Source organism: Dipteris shenzhenensis, chromosome 29, assembly GCF_047967505.1.
Source record: "Dipteris shenzhenensis isolate YYH24624 ecotype China chromosome 29, Dip_SZ_1.0, whole genome shotgun sequence".
NCBI classification, from domain to species: domain Eukaryota; kingdom Viridiplantae; phylum Streptophyta; class Polypodiopsida; order Gleicheniales; family Dipteridaceae; genus Dipteris; species Dipteris shenzhenensis.
The window spans coordinates 27,884,736-27,910,158 of record NC_141624.1 but is presented as its reverse complement, the minus strand read 5'-3'; the positions used below and the strand labels follow the sequence as shown (position 1 = coordinate 27,910,158).

The following is a 25,423-nucleotide window of genomic DNA, read 5'->3' as shown; positions in this document are numbered from 1 at the left end:
ACTCCCCCTTGAGCTCAATCCCAATTCCTGCACACCAAGCAGGTCTCTGAACTTGTGCAGCTTCTCTACACCATGGTTGTAAAATCTTCTTGGTGAAGATGTCAGCTACTTGATCCTCTGTGCTGACATAAACTAGATCAATAAAACCTACTAGAACCTTCTCCTACACATAGTGATAATGCACCTCAATGTGCTTTGTTCTAGCATGATAGACTGGGTTATTTGCCAAGTGTATACTGCTCATGTTGTCACAATGACAACTGGCCCATCTGTAGACTGATGCATATCATAAAGTAGCTTATGCAATTAAGCTACCTCACATGTAGCCATTGCTGCACCTCTGTACTCAGCCTTTGTGCTCGACAAGCTGTTTCTTGCTGCTCCAAGTGACTGCAACACTCCCAAAAGAGAACACATATCCACTGGTAGATTGTCTATTAGAAATACTACCAGCCCAATTAGCATTAGTGTATCCATGCAATTGTATCTGAACCCCAGTCTCATAAAGTAGTCCATACTGTAGTGTGGACTTCACATACCTCAGTATGCATCTAGCCACATCCAAATGTGGTTTCCTTCATTAGGGGAGAATTGGGGTCTCCAAAGGGCCCCCAATTAGTGTTTCCTAATTTCAAGGGATTAGTGAGGTATTTGAGGTGTACCAATGGGAGTGCTCCTTTTTGTGGGGCAATGCCATGTTGAGGTGGAGGGTGGGTAGACCTGCAAACAGCCCCTATTGGCTACTCCTCTTACATCGGGGACCACTCAAACCATCCCCCCCCCTCAACCCATGCTTGACCCTTCTCCCATATGCACCTCCCCCCAACAAACCTACAAGTCATTCAAGAGGCGGTGGGCCCTTTTGGGCAAATTTTCCCCCCCTCTCAGCTTGTTACAAGCCTGCCCCTCCTCTTCTTTGGTCCAGCCCATTCTCCTTCCATTTCTCAAACGTGGGAACTCATTTGGCATCTTCTCTACCCCCTCCTGCTCTGGGCCACTGTGTTTCTCCCTCTCCAGCACCTCCTATAGTAGCTACTCATTCTCTCTCCATTCCTAGCTACACACACCTCCTACAGTAGTAGCTGCTCATCCCCCTCTACTCTTTCTTCCTCCATTCCTAGCTACAGTACCTCCTGTAGTGACTGCTCATCCCTCTCTGCTCTTTCTCCCTCCATTCCTAGCTACAACACCTCCTGGAGTAGCTGCTCATCTCCCTCTAGTCTTTCTCCCTCCATTCCTAGCTATAGCACCTCTTGGAGCTTCTCTCAGCCTTCAATTGCACCCTCTATACCTTCTTCCTCTCTCTTCCTCTATTAGAGCTGCTCTCTCCCTCCAAGCTGCACTTTCTAGTCCACTATTGCTATTGTGACCTCTGTACAAGCATGTTGAGGAGACCATACATGTACTCTGTGTCCCACAGGAGCAAAAATGCACTGGGTGAATGGGTGCCTTGCACCTATAGCTTGAATGATTGGATAGTCATGAGAGGATCTACCAAGGGTCCACATAAGATTCCCAAGAGCAAAAGAGGTGATCTTTTGCATGAATGGAAGGGCCGCATCATGAAGTTCAAGCTTGGGAAGAAAGGATTGCTTGCAAAGGTGCAACACATCTACATGGGGAAGGACATGCACCTTCCTCCGTCAAGCAATCAATCGACAATACCATCGCATTGTAGGTCTACATTTTGTGTAAGATTTTGCAGTGTAATGAGTCAGCTTGAAATTGTATTTTGAAATAGAACCAGTGTAATGAGTCAGTTTGAAATTGTATTTTGAAATAGCACTTGTGCATAGCAGATGTAGTTCCTTCAGACTTTGAGGATGCATGCTGGAGAGAAGTCCTCTGCTTTGAAACAGAGAAATATCTATTGGTATAATGCCAAGTACATTACTCCAAGGACGGCATCAGGCTATGGCCATCTTCAATGCATTGCAACACCACAACTTGAAGACATGGATTGCAGCATGGTGGACACAAGGACAATGCAATCATACAAGAAAAAGATTGCAAAGGATGTGGGCATGGCCATGAAGTTTACATTTGGCTCTAAATGGGTAAGGTTGTCTTGGTTTATGCCTCTGCACATTTTTGCTTCTTGTTTTCAGAATATCCAGATGCACAGAACAAAAACCATGTGGTCATGCAAGTGCTTACATGAGAATGCCCTTGAAGAATTGCTTGGGGTGAATTGGGGAAGCAGGTCAAGTGAACAAAAGGGTGATTTGTTTCAATTCCATGTATGTAAGGGCAATGTGGTTGTCAAGTACCACATCTCCCACCAAATGTTATATTTTTCTTTCCAATATAGGCACTGGAAGAAAACAGGTGGCAATTGGCTCCCCCTTGACTATAACGACGATGATAATACAGGGGTAAGTTTATGTATTGGTTCTCATTTAGGAAATGTCAAGAATGTGACTGTCACGTCACATTGGACTCTCAGGGACGTGCGGGAACACCTATTGGTCATGGAGGATGGCATGTCTAAGTCCTTTCACTTTAACTTAAATGGTGAAAAGGTAGGAAAGCGTGCAGAGAAGCTTGTGCATAGTACAAATTTTACCCCTCCTGTAATATTGAAGATTGTAAACAATGTGGGGTGGAACAATTGTGGATTTTGACATTTTCCAATTAATAGTGGTGCAATTACTTTTGATGTTTTGAATGGTTTTGTTTCATGTCAATGTCAAGTTTTTCCCAAAAAAATTATAATTCTTTTTATTTTTTATATTTAGAACATTTGGGTATATATAGGTTATAAAGTTACTTAGTTTCAAAGTTTCACTATCATAGCCATAGTTCTCCTACGTACCAAACTACCATGGATTCTGCTAGGTCTACCTTCCACGATTTCATCTCCCATACTCCATTAATTGATAGAGAAGAGGAGTTATTTCTAGTCTTTGATAAGAGCATAGATGACCTAGGCACCTACTTGGGAGCCCAAGATGATTTTGAAGACCTCATCAAGTACATGCAAGACTACACGCGAGTTTTGCATATCAACTTGATGAGTCTATAAAAAGATGTGTCCCAATTGATTATTTGAAGTACTTGTTCAATCAAGAACCCAAGTTTGTGAAGTGTTTAGATCGCTTTTGAGCCCAGCTCACACCCCTAGGGTTTAGGGAGGTGGACACTGATGACCTCCTAGCATGTGGAGTCATCGAAAACATAGGAAATAGGTTCCTTTCCTGGGAAATGACCTTTATTTTCCTTCTCTAGGAGGGACAAATGGAAGAAGAGGCCTTGACCTCAAGCCCTGACCCTGCCCCTGCCCCTGCCCCTGCCCTTTCCGATCCTCTTATTTCTATAGATGAGCCCAACATCTACAATGAGATGAAGAAGCTGAGAAGCGGGAAGCTGCATTGGCCCTGGAAGTGCTCCAGTGACCTCCTAAACCCCATTCTACTTCTCAAATTCCATCCACCTCGGGCAACACCTCTGTTGACCCTGCAACAATGATATGGTTTCTTGCTCCCCTTCTTGTCGATGGAGAACAATACCTCTTTCTCCACGACATAGAGGTTATTTTTTGTCTCCGGGAGGATGAAGCTCTTAGTATCTTGTATGGATATAAGAAGTGGACACGACTATGCAAGAACCTCGGTTTTTGGGAGCAAATGATTCAATAGTAGAGGTTCTTGCTTTAACATTGGCCAAATTAAAGATGCAGAGACATCAATCTGCTGTGACCTACCTAATGTTCCAGAAGAAGCCTCCACATCTCACTCTAGATAGCAGGAGGCTTCTGGATTCATCCTTATTGACAAAGAGGAAGGGATTGAGCATGATGACTCCATAGTGGTAAGAAACTATGAGCTTTGAATTTCTTCTCTCTTGGTATACTTTTGCTTTAATGGAATTCTAATGTAATGTTGGATTGTTGTAGGAGGCATTTGAGGTCGACCTATTCTCATCTTGGCAACGCCTTGTTCGTAGTAGCTTCGGCCAAGATCACTCACTGGCACATTACCTTGGCCAAGCAAAAGGGCGCTTTGTGGTTATCCACAAAAAGTTTTCTCCACATGGCACTAATGACCTCCTGACATGCAAGGCCTTGTCAAGAGTGATTGGTCATGCTAACATCAATCGCAATGCTGACAAGGTCATTTTGGTGAACCGCATGGCTGCCCTCAATGCCTTTGGAACCAATTTTCAAGGTATGGCATTGACGGCAGCAGCCATGTCCTTGGCCAGCAATGACAATAGCGTTGACTCTCTATCGACTAGGTTTAGAGCTAGGAGTGTATTTGGGAATTCAAAGCCCGATGTTCTCAATGTTTTAGAGAAGACAGAAAGGCTCTGAAGCCTTTTTGTATAGAAATTTTATTTTATATGAATAGAACTATACTTTTTATATAGTGCCCCATTTTATATTCTTTTACAAAATTTATTTTATATTGTCATTGTATTTTGTAACTTTAATTGTTGTTGGCATTAATATTTTCATTCACTATTTTGTTCAAAAGCATGCGGTCAGGTAAATATTTGCACTATAATGGTCATTTCTGAGCAATCCAGTAAGAATCTCACTACGCGGTAGAAGGAAAATGTGTCCGGGATCATGCGGGGAGCCCAAAAATGCTAAAACCCACTATGGCGCATATGGGGCCTATTTGACCATAGTGAAAAAACATCATTTGACCACTCAAATTCACACTGAACTTGCATATAAACTGATGGAAAGCATCACATAACATGTATAATAACATGGGAATAGTAATAGAACATAAAAATATCTTTTATTCATTGGCCTCAAAGGGCATAGATTTACAAAATGATTCAGATTACACCAAATGAACCTAAACAACATCTAGGGCTAAGGGAGGGATCGGAGCAGATGTGCTTGGCGAGTGCAAGGTCCTTGTCCATCACTGTTACTCTTTTGGCATGGATAGCACATAAGTTCATGTCTTCAAAAAGACCTACTATCATTTGCTCTGTTGCCTCCTGAATTGCTCCCATAGCACGTGAAGTGAAATGCACATCACTCTTATAATGCTGTGCTATTTCATGTACAACATGCTGGAAGGGTGCACGGGGAATGATATTGTCCACACTGGTTTGGAACTTGCGGATCTCTTGAAGTGCCTTCATGCTTGATTTTTTGTGCCTCTTAATCTTTGGGGGACCCTGCACTGGCCTTTGGACATGGCTCCATGGCCACTTCTACACTTTGAACTTCTTTCTCCTCTCCTCCCTTGCAACCACCTCTTTAGACTCCTCTTCCTATGTCTGGTGGGTCCCTTGAGGTGGCTTGTTGCACCTAGGGGTCTGCTTTGTCCTTAGTATCTTTTCCTTTTCATGAGGCTGTGAGATAGCAGGCTGAGGCTCTTACTCAGCTCATACTAGAGGCTCCTCATATTTGATAATATCGAGGCATAAAGGGTTGATGGTGCTCTTCTATGTGGTCTAATTGGTTGGAGGATTGGGGCCAAGGTTCATTATATCTGCGAGCCCGCCAAATACTTCCTCTTGTTGTGGCCCCTGTAATCTGTCCATCTCCTCTCTTTGCCTTTCTTGCTCCCCTTGTTGGTCTAGATGCTCCACGCCAGGACCCCACGGAGGAGGGAGGGGCAGTTGATCAGCATTGACTGGACTATTTTTCCCCTCTTGGGAGAACTCTCTACTTCCATGGTTAGTTGTGGAAGGACTAAGAGGACCCCTCATCATGCTTGGATCCTTCATCGTGCTGGGATTCCTCATGGTGCTGAGATTCCTGGGATCCCCCATGAGAGTCGAATGGTGGGGACTCATGTTGCTTGGACTCCTGATGATGAGAACTGCCTTCAGATCCTTAGTGATCATTGCCCTCTTGGCCATTGTGGCTTGCAGTAGTGTGTTCGAAGGCCATGGCATTGTGAGGAGGACAACGGGTAGCATCTACCAGTGGGTCTAGTAGTTTGTTTAACTCGTGCCATAGAAATGAGGGATTCTAGGGTTTTGAAGTGCTTTATATAGTTTTTTTTAAAGCACTTTAGGGTTTTTCTTTTAAATTAGGGTTTTTTGAGTGCACCTACTCCCCCCTAGTCTTTTGTCGCCAGTTCGGTAATACTTAATCTTCACCACCCTCCCTCCCAACCCACTCACCCCTCCGCCCTGCCATGTCGCACATGCAATTCTGCAATTTCCAAATAAATTTGTGAATTTTGGAATCTATAATTGACTCAAAATAGTGTTAACTTTATTCATCAAACATTTTACATTTGGGGCTCTCTTAGGACCCAATGCCTCCCCTGTCTAACTCTACGTTGCAACCAAAGCACAACCCCTTGGCTCCCTGTTGAGGACTTTCAAGCAGCACATCTCCTTGCTTCTTGACATGTTGAACCGCTTGTGCAAGACTTGAGGCCTCTACCTTATCGTGCTTGAGAGTCCTGGCTTCTAGACATCTATAAAACCAATTGAACATTTCATGTAGTGCATTGCTTCTCGCGATACCACCCCATGCCTTGTATTTTTGAAGTATGCTACCTTTGCTCTGTAGTGTGATTTCTCCATTCCTTGAGTATTCCAAATGGACAGAGGGCCCCATTGCTCCATAAACCATGGTGCATGTGCGTAAAGAATATGCTATAAAGAAAAACATTGTAATAGAAACATAAACTAACTCAAGTTTAAAGCACAAAATTTCAACCTAAGGAGGATTACCATGTAATGTGTAATATGTGACTCCCCCCATGCTTCTACCATCAATGATATGAATTCTCCCAATGCTGTCCTGAATCTCTCATAATAAAGCTCATCTATTTGACCTTGTCTAAGCAACTTTATAAATGCATCAAGCTTTGTCCATAGTTTTGCTCTCAAAGTAGCAATTCACGGATGTGAAGCTTGATTTGTGGTGCACTCACAAATCTTTCTAGTACTCCCAACCTAGGGTGCTTTGAGCCAATGTATGTTTTTCTTTATCAGCATTGTGGTTGGACAAGAACCTCCTTGCCTTTCCTCCACCCATTAGTAGGAAGATTTTGTGTTTTTCCTGATTGTTTCTTGTCTTGCTTAAGCTTCACATTGCCTCCATGAAGTCCCATTAGTGAGAGTAGTTCTTCAGCTTTTGCAATGCATTGTGCAGATACTTGCTGTGGCCTCAAGTTCCAAGCATAAACTAGATGGAGATAGAGTACTTATCATGTATACGTAGTTCAGCATGCAAAGTACACACGTGTACTTGCTCCAATGGAATTGGTAGAATGGGGTCCCCCTTAGGGTCCTTTTTGTGACAATCAGGGGCTGCACTTTGGTTGCAAGAAAGAATGCCATTTTCCCACTATAGGCTTCCCTTTTGCATCTTCTGAGAGTGGGTGCAATACAAGCATGTCCATTTTGCATCTGCACCTATATCACAACCATACAAGCACTTGAGGGTCTTCAAATCACCAGCTAGATCCCAAATGTACAAGTTCTTCTGCTTGGGCTCTCTGCACCTCGCTTGCTTGTATAGCCAATGTCTGAGAATGGTTCAATCGATTGCAATAACTGAGCAATCCAGCATGTCCCTTGCCAACAAACCGAACAACATCATGCACTTTATGAAAAGGAGGACTCTTTTGAGTGGCAAGGTCTAAAGGATACAAGTTTCCATCCACACAAAGGTCAAGATGTTTCTTCCCTTGCAATCGAAGAATGTGGAGCACACTTTGAGGAGTTCCACTATATCCCAAAGAGCGTGTGCTTGCATATTCTGCCTCCAGTTGTAGGTTCACATGGTACTTGTTGGATATGTCCTCGAATGGTGCCATGAGTACTCAAAGAGAGGTATCAGTGATGCAGGATAAAATGTAGGGGAGAGTTGGCAAAGATGGAGCAGTGAGAGGGAGAGAGTGGCAAGGAACAGGGAGGAGGAGAAGCAGATGAGGGCAAGAGGAGCTGCTATAGAAGGGAGGAGGAGGGGAGAGATGCTATAGGAGGGAGGAGGGGAGAGATTCTATACGAGGGAGGAGTAGAGGAGAGGGATCCTGGGCGGTTGGAGAAGGAGGGGAGAGGAAGGAGGGAGGAGGAGCCAGAAGGAGGAGGAGGAGGGGAGAGGGAGGAGGGAGGAGGAGGAGCAAGACGGAGGAGGGGAGAGGAGGAGGGAGGGGGAGGGAGGGACAGGGAGAGGGACGAGATGGAGGGAGGGAGGGATGGAGGGACGGAGAGAGAGGGAGGGAGGGAGGGAGAGAGAGAGAGAGGGCGGGAGGGAGATTCGAAATTTGAAATTCAAATTTCAAAAAGTGGCCCCCTCCCCTCATTGATGGGGGAGAGGTGGGCTTAAATGTGGGCTTAACCCACCTAGGTTGGGCTGGTTAGGCCTCTTTGGGACCCTCCAAGTCCCTTGCATTAGCCCACTAAGCATTCCCTAATCCATTCCTTATGAGGCCCTTTTGAGAACCCAATTCTCCCTGAATGGGAGCCTACATAAACTGGCTTACCAACCCAACAGCATAGCTCAAATCTAGCCTAGTAATAGTCATATAAATCAAACTTCCTACTATGTGTCTGTACATAGTAGGGTCTTCCAGAAGCTCACCTGCATCTGTGGTCAACTTCACATTCTGCTCCAAAGGAACTGAAATAGGCTTACAGCCTGTCATCCCATATTTGGACAGCATGTCCAATCCATATTGCCTCTGCAAGAGCCATATCCCACTTGTGGATCTAATCACCTCAATGCCCAAGAAGTAACGCAGCTCTCCCAAATCCTTCATCTCAAACTTCTACTTCAATAGCATTTTCAAATGAAGGATATCTTCATCACTCTCACCTGTGATGATCAAATCATCAACATAAATGACAAGCAGCATAATACCTTTCTTTGTTTTTCTCACATAAAGTGAGAAATTTGCCTTGGAAATCTGAAAGCCAATAGTGACAAGATATTGTCCTATCTTGTCAGACCATGCTCTGGGTGCTTACTTTAAGCCATACAAGGCTTTCTTCAACCTGCAAACAAACTCAGGATGAATAGCATGAACATAACCTAGTGGCTGCTCCATATAGACCTCTTCTTGAAAATCACCACGCAAGAAGGCATTCTTTACATCCATCTAATGTAAAGACCATCCCTTTGATGTAGCCATAGCAATGAATGCTCTTATGGTTGCCATCCTTGCAACCGAACTGAATGTTTCTTCATAATCAATGCCATATGTCTGTTCATACCCCTTGACAACTAATCTTGCCTTGTATCTATTCATAGAACCATCTGCATTGTGCTTCACCTTATAAACCCACTTGCAGCCGATTGCATTCTTGTCTTTATGCAAAGCACCAATTCCCACATAGCATTTACTTCCAAGGCATCCATTTCTTCATCCATGGCTTTCTCCCATTTTTCTTTTCCCATGGCTTTTGCTCAAAAGAAGTGGGTTCATATAGGCATAGTGAATGGCTGTAAATCCATCGTATTTCAGCTATCCACAAGATACTTAACTCTGGTAGACCTATGCAAAATAGGTTCATTACCAGGTGCTCTCAAAACATCCATTGTCTTCCTTACTCCAGGTGTAACAACAGAAGGAATACCCAACTCATCATCAAGGCTCTATTCTGAGCCACTAGATTCACCATCCACATAAGAATGACTTGCATTCACATCAACCATGGGCTGATCTACTTCCTCTTTTCCTTTTCGTGATATTTGCATACCACTATCTACATTGCTTTGAGGAGATCCTCCTGATCTCAGTCTGCTTGTCTATGGCAAAGCATGTGAACCACTGCTAGAGGACACTATATGTCCACTAATATTTTGTGATTACTGCTGTGAATTCTATGCAGCATTACCATTTTGTGCATCTACATGGTCAATCACATTTATTGGTTTATACCAGCTGCTCATCTCATAAAAAACAACATCTCTGCTCACTGTAGACTTACAGTAGAAGGGTTATAGCATATATACCCTTTCTGCAGTAGAGAATAACCAATAAAGATGCACTTCTCAGCTTTTGGATCCAACTTGGATCTCAACTCATTTGGCACATGAACATAGGCAATGCAACCAAAAACTTTCAAATGAGAAATATCTGGTTTCCTACTAGTATACCTCTCCTCTGGCATCATGCCATGTATTGCTGCAGTGGGAGTCCTGTTCATTATGTAGACTGCTATAGCAACTGCTTCAGCCCAATAATAATATGGCAGGTCTTTTTTGTTGAGCATGGCACGAGATACCTCTCAAATATGCTTGTTTTTCCTTTTTGCAAGTCCATTTTGCTATGGGGATGAATATTGCTACTTTATGCCATGCTCCTACAGGAACCTTGCAAACTCATTTGAGAGGTACTCTCCCCCTCCATCTGACCTTAGGCATTTTATTTGGAGGCCTGTTTCTTTTTCAACCATAGCTTTAAAAGCTTTGAAATGCCCAAACACTTCACTTTTCTTTCTCATAAGATACACCTAAACTTTTCTGCTATAGTCATCAATAAAAGTGACAAAATAATGAGAGCCTCCAATAGATGTAGCTTTAGTAGTCCACACATTAGAGTGGATTAATTCCAATGGCCTCTTACTCTCTTGAACATGTCTAGGAAATGGTTTCCTTGCCTATTTTCCAAATTGATAGGCTTCACATACCTTATGCATTTTTGCAACCTTGAACTTAGGCAATCCTGCAACAATATTTTGGGCCTGCATTAATTTAAGTCACTGTACATTAACATGACCAATGCATTTATGCTAGATATCAATATCTGCAACTACACTGGTCCCATATGCAAACATTGCTACACTCAATTCAGGCATGTCCACATCCAACGTAAACATCCTACCCTTCTTCTTCCCTTTTGCTATCAAGCGACCTTTATTTTTCATATCCTCAACAAAGCATTCATGAGGATTAAATCTGACCTGCAAGCCCCGCTCAACCATTTGACCAATAGAAACTAGGCTCTTGTGATATTTGGGACATGAAATACATCAAATAGGTATTTCTTTTTCCCATCCTACATAGACAAAGGAATTTTACCAATCTGCACAAGAGGATGTGTAGTATCATCACCAGTCTCCAAAATCTTGGTCTTTCCATTTTCCTTGCATACTGCATCCATTCTACATGACTTGTCATGTGGTTTGATGCACCTGAGTCAACATATCACACATCATTGCTTTCTTCTGTACTTGTCACAGAATTGGTCATGTGCTGCACCATAAACAAATGCTCATTTCTGTCATTACGAGGTCATCACCGTGTCTACTAGAGGATGCATAATTGCCTTGCTGCAATTTTCCATTCATAATGTCATTTTGGCTTTTGTAGCAGTCTTTAGTCATATGACCCATTTTACCACAATAGTAGCATTCAACATTGTTGTTTGCATTTTGGCCTCTCTGCCATCCACCACGACCTCTTTGGCTCCCCCTGCGTCTAGAGTTACCATGTCCTCCTCCAAAGGAATGGTTTTCTTGAGTTTGCTACATATTTTGATTTCTACCACGGCCTCGAAGATGCACCACCATTTCTCTGCTCTTCAGAAATTAGAAGAGCAATCAACTCCTCAAAATCAAGAAATTTTTCATGGACAGCAATGGATGTTTGGAATTGTGCATAATCCTTTCCTAGACCATTCAAGGTCACAGAAACTAAATCATCATCTTCCACTAGCAACCCAATGGAAGCAAGTGCATCTGCAATCTTCTTCACCTTCATGTGGTAGTCATTGATGCTCATATTTTCTCTCTGCACATTATGCAACTCTTGCTTGAGCTGCATTTTCCTGGCTTGCATATTTATGCTATACATTTTTGTCAAAGTATCCCATGCCTCCTTCGGCGTGCTTGCATCCTGAATATGCACAATCATAGAATCTGAAATACTGATAGACAGCCACTACATAACTTTTCTGGCTCTCTCATGCCAGCCTTTAAATGCCTGCAACTCCTGTTGATTGGGAACATTAGGAATAACTGGTTCTTGTTCAGCTCCAATAATGAACTCCCAATAGCCTTTTCCCTGAAGGATTTTTGTCATTCTAAACTTCCATACTTGGAAGTTGTTCTTGTCAAGCTTTTCAATGACAATCTATGAAAGAGCATCAGACGCCATTATAGAACATTGCAAAAATATTCTATCACTGCAAAAAATACAACTTCTACCTCACAAGGGCAAATCTGCAAAACTGACAAAAGTGGTATTTGACCACATAGTCACTTCCTAGTGACGATTTTGCATTAACAAGCAATAATAATGATTCTGTCACTCCTAATATCTTTGCACACAGGCATACGATGCAATTTATGTGGCAACTTTTCACTGACTTACAGAACAGTGGTTGCATAGCCAAAACAGGGCACTTTTTTGAGTGCCTACGAAAAACTTCCACCACCAAAACGGGCACCAAAATGGCCTCGAATCAAAAAAATAATGTCATCAAGGGCTTTGCAGGACACCGCGAAGGGTATTCCAATCGGAGACAGTGACTCTTGCACTTTCTGGCTGTGCTACCTGTAGAGATTTGCTCCAAAACTCGAAAAAGGAAAGCAACACTGATCCTCTTACGAAGACACTGTGAACTTGGTTTGCTTTCTTGAGCTCCTTACCATGAACTGAGCTTTGATACCATGTGAAGAGAGTGGGAGAGAAGTAAGGAGTCTCACTTGCAGCTTTCTCACATATACAATAGGGGAATCAAAGGTGGAGGCTAAAAACAGTTTTCCTCTTCTTAGTTGTGAAAGCCAAAAGAACTCTCTCTAAGTACAAAAGAAAAAGGTGAACCCTAAATGTGGGTCTCAAACCAAACTCAGCTAACCTAGGTGGCATACTGACTGAGCCACTAACTAGAGTACATAAAGATAGATGTCATCCATCTATTATTCATGGGCGGTGAACCAACCGCATCTGTAGCTAACAAGTCGGTGACATAAATGCACAACGGTCACCTTGGCATATCATGAGTGGAGCTCGATATCTCAATACTACCTCCTGACTACACTGTCAAGGTGAGAGCTGCCATGGTGGTTGGCTTGAATTTTGATTAATTCAAGGCGGCAGTACTACCTTGCATGGTAATGAGTCATTAGAGGTGGTGGCGTCTAAGATTACCAGCTATGTTTGTGGTGGTGGCTAAGATTCCACCAAGTTGGTAGTTAATTACTAGCCACCACAGTAGCCTACAATTACTTATCTTCTAGTTATCACCACTGGGCTTGCATGCATGATTACTATGAGTGCAATAATTATCAGTCACTGGGATTGCATGCTTAGTAGAGTACTAAGAGTGTAGGGTAATGAGTGATTAGAGGTGATTAGGCTTCATGATTTACTTTTTGGTAATTACTGCCTGATGGTGGTGGCTCTCATCAGCCACGTCTGTGGTGGCTAAGGTGCCACTGGGCTGGCAGTTAATTACTAGCCGCCATGGTGGCCCACAGTTACTCACCTGCCAGTTACCACCATCGGGCTTGCATGCATGATTACTACGAGTGCAATTAATTACTAGTCATTGAGCTTGCATGCTCAGTAGAGTACTGGAGTGCATGGTAATGAGCGATTAGAGGTCATTAGGCTTCATGATTTACTTTTGTGGTAAGTATTGCCCAGTGGTGATGGCTCTCATCAGCCATGTCTATGGTGGCTAAGATGCCATCGGGCTGGTAGTTAATTACCACCCACTGCAGTGGCTTGCATCACCTGCCAGTTACCACAACCAGGCTTGCATGCATGATTACTACACTACGAGTGTAGTAAAAATTACCAGTCACCGGGCTTGCATGCTCTGTAGAGTACTAGAGTGCATGGTAATGAGTGATTAGAGGTGATTAGGCTTCATGAGTTACTTTTCTAGTAATTACTACCCGATGGTGGTGGCTCTCATTAGCCACATCTACCATGGCTAAGATTCCACCAAGTTGGCAGTTAGTTACCAGCAACTGCAGTGGCCTGCTACTCACCCACCACTGGGCATCTGTTTCATGATTACTAGCCCATCTGAGGTGGCACCTAAGATTCCATTGTGGTGGCCTGGAATTAATATGGATGAAGCCCCGAGCTCTAGCCGCCATGGTGGCTCGAACTTTATAATGTATAAGATCAGTGTCATTTGGCATTTTACTACATTGCTCTCCTCCACCCCTACTCTACTACTTTGCTCCACACGCTCTACTACTTTGCTCCACACACCCTCCTCTAGCCCTTTTTTTCCCTTGATATACTTTGCTCCACGCTCCCTCTTCCAACTCTCATTGCTCAAATGCTCCCTTGCTCATCTACTACTCACCCACTCATCTTCACCATGCCTACTACCACCCCCCTCGATGCAGTGTGATCCCAATGTTATATGCGTTCTCATATAATGTGATTTCATTGCACTCACCTGGAGTAGAAATGCTGGCACTAGAGGACACCCTTTGTTCCCATAGTTGATTCCCCCCATATCTACATGTCATCACCTTAGATGACATGCTCATCTCTGGCCTCTTCATGGTTGTTCTATATGGGTTCCCCCTAGACGTCGACGAAGGCCTTAGGATTTTTGTAGCAGAGTACTCTCAACTTATTGGGGGGGGGGGGGGGGGTGTAATTTGAGTCCTAGCAATGTGCATGGTCTTCGGCCTCTCCATCGTCTCCTCCATTAGCTCCCTAAAATTTTTTAATGTAACAAGATGGGTGGTGGCAGTAGTGAGTTGTCTAAATTTCCTCTTGCTCAATGAGGCTCATAAGCACTCCTCAATGGCTGGATGTAATCTTTTGCCCTCTAAGGCTTCAATGATCTTTTGGCTTGCTGGATGTAATGTTTTGGTAGCAATTGCTGAGTTTTTATTACATTTATGTAATCTTATTTTCTTCAATTTGAGGCTCTCAGTATGCACTATTGTTAACTTTTATATTTTGAATGGTTATGGTTGCTAGATGTAATCTTTTGGCCTTTAAGACTCTCAGCAATTGTTACTGAGTTTTAATAAATGTAAGATCTTTTGTTCAATTTTTGCTAAGTAAAAGTTTTTAATTTTTATACAACCTGTTATTGGATGTAGATGTACATTGTGATCTCTTTTGCTCAATTTTCACTCGATGAATTGTAGTTCATTATCTAGTCACTGCGGTGGCTCGGAATACTTTTGCTCTCATTTATATTTACTGCAACAAGGACTAAAATAGTAGTAAAGTAGGACTATAATTTCCTTGGTTTAGGACCAAAATAGTACTAAAATAGCTCCAACGACCCATCGTTGTGGTTGCATAGAGATACATCTAGAAAAATACAATTAAACTTTCAGCAAATGCAATTGATGATATGGCCCTTGAGGGGTCCCCTCTAGGGTCAAGGGCCATATCGACATGCATTATACAATATCTAGGATGCCACTGGACAGATATGGCATGTCGATATGGCCCTTACCCCTAGAGGGGACCCCTTAAAGGCCATATAGTCAATTGCATTTTGCTTGGTTGCACAAGAAAATACATTTTCCTTGGTACACGAATATTTATCTCCAAGACCCAGCGCGGTGGCTATCATAGATTTCCTTTCATTTGCTAGCACGATGGTCATCATAGAACTCCTCCTGTAATACATAAAAATAGGTAACGGAGCTATAACTCCAAGAACCATCACGGTGGTCAACCTTGAAATATGGACAATGACAGGTCGTCAGGCCAGAGATTGCACTGAGGTGATGTTCAAAATGATAGATTGCATCTCATTATTATGCCAAAAATTAGGGTGGTGGTATCTCCAAGCCAACCTATGATCTGCATGGGTGCATTGCCCAGTGGTAGGTGACAAAGCTATGGCAAAAGGTTGCACAATGACAAGTGGTCAGAGATTGTGCTATGGGCAGTGTTCAAAATGATAGATTGTGTCTCATTATTATGTCAAGAAATAGTGTGATGGTCTCTACAAAACAACCTTGAGTTTTAATGATCTGCTACATGGGCGTGCTGACCAGTGACAGGTGGCAAAGCTACGACAAAAGGCTACATGATGATAAGTGGTTAGGACAGAGACTGCACTACATGAAGCAGTGTAGATGCACGATGTAGTGTAGGGTTGCCATGTGTCGAGCTTTGCAGTGTTCATAATAAATAGATTGTGTCTCATTATCATGCCAGTGTAGCATCATGACGTCGGGAAAATTTTTGGCAAGAGTGCGGGTGCATGCAAAATTCAAAATTTCACCTAGGAGCCCATCGTGTCATGGCCCCAAAATGGCCCAAACAATAGTTTTACGATTGGCTACACCCAAGCAAACATTGACCCTGATTGGATTTGGGACAAGAATTCAAATTACATTTCTTAGGATTTCCTACCAGGAAATCAAAAAGTGATCAGATGAAAAGTGGAGACAATCTATGAAGATCTAATAGACAATAGACAATTGGTTTGATTGTTGAACAAACCACTATAGTCTACTATGTATGGTAAATCTAGTAATGTGTCCATTTGCATGCATGAGCCAATGGAAAAACCTTATATAAGTCCTTCAAATCAAACTACAATGAGCAAGCAAACCAAGATATCTTTGAGGCTATCTATTGCATTATCTATCCTCTAAACACATTGTGTAAAACCCCCATTGGAAAAGGCCATGGCTTCCATTTCAAGAGCCAGCCTTGCATTTACTATGCCCATCATACTATGTTGTTCAAATGAGATGCTGGAGAATCTTATGAAAATATGAAACTTGCAATCATCAAGTTGTTTATGATGGAATCAAGAAGAGCGCTTATACTATTGTAAGTGATGATGGTTCAGAATGTATCTAACAATGAATCTATGTTTCAAAATGAGATGTTGGAGAATATTATGAAAAGATGAAACTTGAGATGCATCAAGTTGTTTACGATGGCATCAAGAAGACTACCTATACTATTGTGAGTAATGATGGCATCCAGAAGGTTGCCTATACTATTGTAAGTGATGATGGAAGCTTGATGGAAGAATGTATGCAAGTAATCCTTAATTGACAACATGGTCATCATGTTCAAGGGTGACGTTTTTGAAAAGTATTAACATAATTGAACATATAAGATGGAAGAGTACATCATTGAAGTGTAAGATAGAAGAGTTAAGTAATATAGAAGAATCAAGTAATTAATGAATTGTGACTTCCTAATATCAACCATGTCATCCTAGATAATGCTAAGGATTGTCAAAAAGTGGGGCGAATATTTAATAAAAAATGCCCCACCATTTAGGCCTCACCATGCTCCTACCATTGTGCCTTGATCTTATCCTTGAGGAATGGTATAAGAACCAAAACCCAATTCTTTAAAATAGCCATGGGTGACAAAAAAAAACATGTCTTGTAATTTGTGAATCCTAAAAGATTATTGGGCATATTTAGAATTAAAAAACCTTCATCAAATCCTATTTCTCGAACATAGTAAGACACACTTTGGAACTACCTACGTCATGCTAGAATGCTTGCTAAAATTGCAACAACCCTATAATACCTTTGACGGGAATTCAATGACCTAAAGAAACTTTGTGCCAACACTCAGCCTTGGAAGTGAATAATTGCTCGAGTGGAGGTAAAGAAGCCATTCTAGTTGCCATCTATAAATTTGACATAAAAGGTCCAACCATGGGTAGTATATATATGGCTTGGTGGATAGCATAACATAATATTTGGAAGGAGGATTGTTAAGGAGATGGGACTTACAACTTGCATAAATGCAGGATTGTTAAGAAATGTGTACAAAAAATGTGCAAAGATCACAATGCTCTTTACTATAATGGCCAATTATTGGTTCCTACTTGGTGGGAATATTGCTAAAAAATAATGTTTCTTTGAAGGTAATGTTAGGTTGTTGGGAGAAGCTCATGTGAGCATGCCAGGGATGTTAGGATGTTAGGAGGCGCATGGAAGGAATGTTAGGATGGTTCTTTGAAGATAATGAGGAATATGCTTTTGCTATTTGCAAGCTATCAACTTTTCAAAACAAGCAAGGATTGTTGGCTATTTTCCAAGCAAAACTATCTAAGCATCCGAGCAAATTGAATTAGAAATGCAGTTTTTTGCCTCAAAGTTCATGAAATGAATCCATGCATAAGGACCTCTTCTTAAAACATGGATATGACCAATACATGGGCTATGATGTGACTTATAGAAGGATTGAAACATGGGTAATATATAGGGCTGAATGTAGTAGCAAATAAGGCTACTATGTGGGTTGTAGATAGACTCCCACATGGATATCCAAGTTTGCATCAAGTGTGGTTGGCAGATTTGTTGGATGGGCTATTCTATGGGAGGTACAAGCACCTAAAGGGAGAGGAATAAGGGTCAACACCCATGGTTAGGGTAGGAAAGGACCAATAGAATGTCTTGAAAAGAGGCTAGACATGTCATTTCTAGACATAAACACATCATAGAGTGGTTAGTTAGTCTATGGTTCTTTTTGTGGGGTTAGTGAGCAATGAGCCTAGATTCTATTGGTCGACCAACTTGCAAACTATATAGGCAGTCTATAATGCTAGTTGGCTAGCTCGGTAGGTGGGGGGGAACCATCCTGTATGACTAAATTTCCCATAAGGAATTGCCAAGCATTCATTTTAGAGAGCCATCGAAGCAAATAGAGGAGAAGATAGCTTCAGGTAGCACCAAGGTATAGTTTGGAATATGGATGGTAGACTAAAATAAAGAGCTCTCTATTGAGCATCCAAGGTAATAGGAATGCTATTGCATCTATAGAACTTTTGTATTGTAATTGGGTACACAAAAAGAAACTTTAAACATGCTTTAGCAACCAATCATAGAATTTGACTTGAAGAGCATAAGTTACATTAATCAAGATGCTAAAGAGAATAAGTTACATTACCCAAGATAAGTATTTATTAGTTTTTTGATGCTTTGATGTGTTGGACTGATCCTAAAATAGTTAGCACAAGTCAAGAAGACCAATGCATCCTTCTATGGAATCTAATGCCTCACTTGCTTCATAAGTATGCATTTGTTGGATCAAACTACTATTGTCTTTAGTTCTATATCTAACTCTTGGAGTGAACATTAACTATAAGGATAGAATTCTAGTAGTTTTATGGTGAATTCTTGATCTTATCTAAATTCCCAGAAGCATCTGGGTAATGTTAAAAATTGGTTCATTAACACTTGGATCATTACAATTCTCGTACGAAAAAGGGGGAAAAGAAACAGAAGGACACACAAGCCAATCTCATTCTTGCTTAGATGCTTGATTTGTGTATGGTCTGCTTAGCTCTTGAAAAAGACCCTTGAAGAGCCATTCCAGCACATTGGATTGATGGTCAAGGGAAGAGCACTTCCATTGGGAGCCCACTTTGGTGGGCCCTAGCATTTTGACTAATTTAATTATGCTCCTATATCTTTCCTCAAGTTCTTTGTCATGCCATACTTGTTATATTTTTGAAGTGGGAAAAATTTAAAGCCAACAACCATCTTTCATGGAGATGGGAGTCACATTTGAAATTTCTCCTTAAAACTAATTCCCTCTCCCTTTCTAAGAGGACTTGAAACGTAATTTTCTTACTATGCAAAGAGAATATTTTATTGATCCTAACATTGTGAATAGATTATTTCATAATTTATTTATACTCTAAAATGACACTATGGGAAGCCTATAATATTGAAAAGTGTACTATTTTACCTTCTTTGTATTAATGTGGGGCCTCTTAAGTAGCTACACATTTTTAAGATTCAAAACTTCCATGATAAGTATTGTTTTGTATTAATGGCCACATAATGCACATAAGTAGTCTTATTGTTTTACTATAGGACTAGTGTATAATTGTTTCTTTTTAGGATAAATTGTCTCATGAAGAATTTGGCTTACCATGGTCACCATTATGCACCTTAGTATTGCAAATGTCCCAAGGATTCTTGGTGTCACTAATGATCATGAGTTATCCTTAAAAAGGTTAACATTTGAGATAGGATTTCACAATATGAAAATGTCTCACCATTTAATGATCATAAGTTTGATGTTATTTTCCTTTCAAGAGTCCAATCATGTATTGTTATGGAGAATGGCTTAGATCTACTAATATTCAAGGTGAAATCTCAAAAAATCACCATTTTTATGGTGATAGCTTACCTTTTAACCCATATGTTTGGCTTGCATGTGCTAGAGGTCCACTATGCATGTGCTGATTGCTTATCTTTCAAGTCATAATTTGGCTTGCATGTGCAAGACTTCCATTATGCTGTAATCCAACTTTTGTGGGCCTCTTGTCATACCCATTAATGTAACTAGAACAATGGTACCATAGCTAATATGTGCATTTGATCTTATGTACATTATTATCAATTTGTATCTAAGCCATCAAGTCATAATTTGGCTTGCATGTGCTAGACTTCCGTTATGTTGTAATCTAACTTTAGTGGGCCTCTTGTCATACCCATTAATGTAACTAGAACAATGGGACCATAGCTAATATGTGCATTTGGTCTTATGTACATTACTATCAATTTGTATCTAGCTACCTACACTATTACACATGGTTGGCCTTGCACTTGGTCTTATGTACATTACTATCAAGTTGCAGCTGCTACCTACAATATTACACATGGTTGGCCTCCCCTAAAGGCTTGCACATGCTATTAAATTACTATTTCTAACAAGCTTACTAAGCCTACACACCTTTTATATTGACATCTATTATATACGTTACTTAGAATGCGTAATGTAAGAATAGTGGTCGTGCCTATAACATTACATATGACTGGGCTCACCTAGATAATTCATGGATACATATAAAGCATGATGCTTTCTAGCTTAAAACATATATTATAGACAAGAGAATTGTGTACTTGATTACAAGCCCTTTTTCATTTATTTCATTTACGAAAGGACAAATTTTACTGTGCCAAAAGGAAGGACATGATGAGCACTGTTAACACATAACATAAATTGTAGACTATATCATCTTAGGTTTCTTAAATTTTGAAAAGCTTATTAATGCATTCACCCTACCCAAATATGTGATATAACATTGTTTATTGGAAAATATATGTGCATCAATGAGATGCTTGAAAATGCATGGGGAGCAATAATTTAAAGGGCATATACAAGCAAACTAGTTCAAAACATAGAAGGGGTTAGGGAGCCAATTTTATACTAAGTTCATCCAAGAGAGGTACTCAAATGCCCTTCTTTTAGGCATGTGGCAAAAAAGGTCTTTTCCATAAAGAAAAATTGGAGTGCTAAGGAAGATTTTGTGAGGTGAATGATAAAGCTTTTGTGGTACAAGGTTGATAGATAGGTAGATGATAAATGGATGCATTTTGAAGGTGGATATGGATGATAAGATGAAGAGAATATGTGGTTTCTATGCTATGTTTACAATATTCTCATGTCTAAGAAGAGATGGATTCCCCATTTTGAATGTCCTTTTAGGAATAGGATTGTTCTAGAGTTGAAGGTTAGGTGGAAAGATCGCTTGGATGAGAATAGTGGATGGGGGACCTCTCACCAACTCCCAAACTTACATTTGGAGGATGATCTCGACGATTGTCATTCAAGAGGTATGGAACATTAGAAACCTCATTGTATGTCATCATGCACAAATGCCACTTGATTTCTAGTGAGATGTAAAGACTAGTATTCTCAGTTCTATTCGAATCGATTCTTTGAGTGTCGGACAATCATCTAGGTTCTCGAGGTAGTTCTTTGTTGTAAACTCCTAAAGTTGTACTAAACTTCTCTTTGGCGCGTCCTTTAGGGAAGATCTTAGAGATGGTTCATTTTGAAAGCTAAAGTCATTTTATTTGCTCCAACCCACCCTAGAAAACTAAAATAAGGGCTTCTTGATATTACCTAGGGGCTTCCATTAAATGTTTTTGAAGTTTAGAGGCATGCGCTATTCATGTTTTTTCGGTTGTTAATATAAGAATTTATTTTCTCTCCCTTTAGTGTATTAACTTCTTTTTGGCCTGCCCCCAATGGGTAGGCCTTAGTAATCGTTTGGCCTCCAAAGAGAAAAATCAAGTTTTTAGTTATTTTTATTTCTCTTTTTTTTTTGGCATGCATTGATTAGAGGAGCATATGGGAATCCCATGAAATTCTCCACCTTTCTCTCTCTCTCTCTCTCTCTCCTCTTCTTCTTCTTCACCCCTTCAAATCCTCCACTTTTTTCTCCCCCCCTCCCCCCTCTCTCTCTCTCTCTCTCTCTCTCTCTCTCTTTCTTCTTCTTCTCCTTCTCTCTCTCTCTCTCTCCTTTCAATTCTCCCCTTTTTCCTCTCACCATCTAGGGCAGGCCACATGAATGAAATTCATCTTGTTAATATTAAATTCTCTTCTCTCTACCGAAAAGAAAAAAAGATGGGTCACATGAAGATAGCACTTTCTGTATGAGAGCGTTGGTGAAAGGCTAAAGATTTAAGAGGTTCTTTGGGGAGAATGGATCATCACGGTAGTCTTTATGCAGTCAACAAGAGTCTTTTCCATGGTTGATCGATCTTTTTCTAGATCGCGAATGCAGCTGAAATTGAGATCGACAGCATATGGAGAAGACAAAGAAGAGGTCCCATGAAAGCTGGCCATGGCGAAGGCCTCCACATTCATAATCGCTGAATAATTGCAAGAGGATGATCACTCCAATCCCTTTCTTGCCTTTCTGATGGAGCTACAGAACTGGGTTTCACATGGATATTGCAGTATTTGGAGCTTTCACAGGACTCTATCAATGGCTTGTCCACTCTTTTATTGCAATATGCCGCTCAGGAACAGCTTCTTCACGTCGTCTTTCACAGTCCATGCCATTCTGTCCTCGTATTTCCCTGTTGCTTACGCTGCTTCATCTGCCAGCTGCTCCACGCCTTTTGCCCTCCCGCTGATTGTGATCCCTCACCATCAACCCACGATGCTTGATTTCGATGGATCTGCCTTTCAACTGTTGTGCCTTTAACGGTTTTTGATCCGGCCCCCTAACCTGTATAAAACGCTCCTCGACCTTCCTTTACAAACCACAGCGTCCCCCACTTTCCATAGCCTTTCACCACTGTAAGCCTCTGACTCCATGTCCCCATTCCTTTCTGGGTTCTGACAGCATAAAGACACGGTATACCTTGAGGTGTTTCGACTGGAGTACTCAAAAGACCTTACGAGCATTGTTTTAGCACAATGTCCCTCGCATTCCTTTCGGCGATCCTGCTAGTAGTCCTGCCCAGGCTCGCTTGTGCCGTAGAGGCAGCTAATTTCTTTCAAGACTTTCAAGTCACTTGGAGTCCAACGAAAGTGAGGATCCTCAATGGAGGAGAACAGCTTCAACTTGTATTAGATAGCGATTCAGGTGACAGACGTTTCAAGTTTGGAGCCCACATCGTATAGATATTTCTTACTTTGAGCGCATCAGATCCATTAAATTCCGAGACTTCGTCGTTTCATTATTATCTTGCAGGATCCGGATTTGCATCTAAAGACCAGTACCTATTTGGAAACATTGACATGCAAATCAAGCTAGTGCCGGGCGATTCCGCCGGAACGGTCACTGCCTATTACGTGAGAATAACTCTCTATACACAGCCTCATATTGTATATTGCATAGGTGCTTCCGCAAGGCTCACAGAGTGGACATTTTGTGATTGCAGCTATCGTCCCAATCAGCAAATCATGACGAACTCGACTTTGAATTTTTGGGCAATGTATCGGGGCAGCCTTACGTACTCCAAACAAACGTGTTCGCCAGCGGAATAGGAGGACGTGAGCAGCGTATCTTTCTGTGGTTCGACCCGACTGCGGAGTTCCACACGTACTCCGTCTCCTGGACTAAAGAACAAGTCGTGTAAGTAATGAGTACCATTAAACAACCCCTTTGAATCAAGCATAATATGATCTGAATCGAAACTTTGTTGAAGCTCATCGCTGTCTCTCGGCAGTTTGTTGGTGGATGGAACACCGATTAGGGTGTTTACAAACAACGAACGCTTTGGGATGCCGTTTCTCGACAAGCAACCGATGGCCGTCTATTCTAGCATCTGGAACGGGGATCAATGGGCAACGCGCGGGGGCCTTATCAAGATAAACTGGGCTCATGCGCCGTTTGTGGCCAGCTACCAGAACTTCCAAGCAACTGCGTGTGTGGTGAGAGGCAACCCAGCCGCTTGCAGCATAGCGGGAAGCCCAGCGCCCTCCGTAGCTGTCAATGTGGAGAAGCTAGCTTGGGTTGAGAGGAATTTTATGATCTACAACTACTGCACTGATAAGAAACGATATCCAAGTGCTCCGATGGAATGCAATAGCGGATTTTAGAGCTTTCTGAGCTTGGAGTGTGTTGTTACTGAGTCAAAGGCGCGCGTCGATCGTTCACCTTCTCTGTCTCATCCTTGGGAAGGCAAAATTGGCGCTCTATTGTATGACAGGCATTGTCTATAACTTCAGCTGGCTGTTTTAGAGGTGTTTGTGAGCAAGATATGTAGAGTTTTCCATCTTTCTTCTTATCCAAGTTCTATAACTTTTACTTTCAAAGCAACCATATTATGCTTACTAAAAATCAGCCAATTTCCTTTGGGATGAACGTGACGGATAAGCTCCTACTTGCAAAGAACCACTCAAGAGTCACCCCTCTCTCTCCCTTAACTAGTAGCGCATGACCAGAACAGCCCATAACATGTTTTCTATTTTATTGTGTTGCCTATCACATTATAAATGGCAATTTGGAACTAAAATGCACACTTGAAATCTACAACTCTCACAACAATTAAGAAAGACATCGTAAAGACCTCTTAAAATGCACGGTTGAAATATTCTACGACTGACACCAGTTAAGAAAGACATCTTAAATATCATTATGTTGTGTGTCTATTGAAACTTACACGTTTCTTTGTGTTGATTTGCAATGTTGCCCTATGCATATGACTTAGTTGTCAATGGGAAAATGATCGGGTTGCATTACTTACATCTTCTTCCATCCATTTATCAAGGATATGGATATCCTATAGTTTTATTTTGTTATGGAGCATATAATCGCTAATTTTGTTTTTAATCTCAATTAAATAATTTTAGCATTTTTAAAAGGGAGGTAGAAAAGGAGTACTAAAAATTTAGAGATGAAACACACAAAAGGTCAAAGCTATAACTCTAAAAAACGCATCATCAAGTCCATAAACCCTAATGCTCCTTGTAAATATCAGGAATAGTGCTTTTATTAATCGTGATGGACAAAGATTAGTGTTTTTTGGAAATTGAATTCCAATAGATACATGAATAAGGGATTGCTAACATGAGCTTGTGAGTTATAACATGGGAGTAATCATCACTATGATATTTAAAATATAATGAGCTAGACTATGATCAGATGAATGTTGGTGTTATCATCCTTTAATTCTACATTAAACATTGTCATTTTCTTTCAATCCCATACCTTTCGATCACCATCAAGAACATGCATAAAAAAGAGAGGCTTGGTTAGGTAAAATCATAAGTTTACTAAGTTTGAATGGGTTGCCAAATGGAACTTTAGATATCCAATTCACAACTAAGAAGCTCCTATAGGCCCTTTCAAAAAGCCCAAAATAA

At 41.2% G+C, this 25,423-nt stretch overlaps 1 protein-coding gene across 1 annotated transcript; it reads left to right on the top strand.

Annotated features, from left to right (window-relative positions):
• The first annotated feature begins 23,029 nt into the window (after positions 1–23,029).
• On the top strand, positions 23,030–24,157 carry LOC147882664 (xyloglucan endotransglucosylase protein 1-like). Its single transcript, XM_087400469.1, has 4 exons — positions 23,030–23,198; positions 23,307–23,407; positions 23,497–23,690; positions 23,764–24,157. Exons 1-4 carry the CDS (start codon positions 23,030–23,032, stop codon positions 24,155–24,157), a joined length of 858 nt encoding a protein of 285 aa, XP_087256595.1.
• Positions 24,158–25,423: the final 1,266 nt, after the last annotated feature.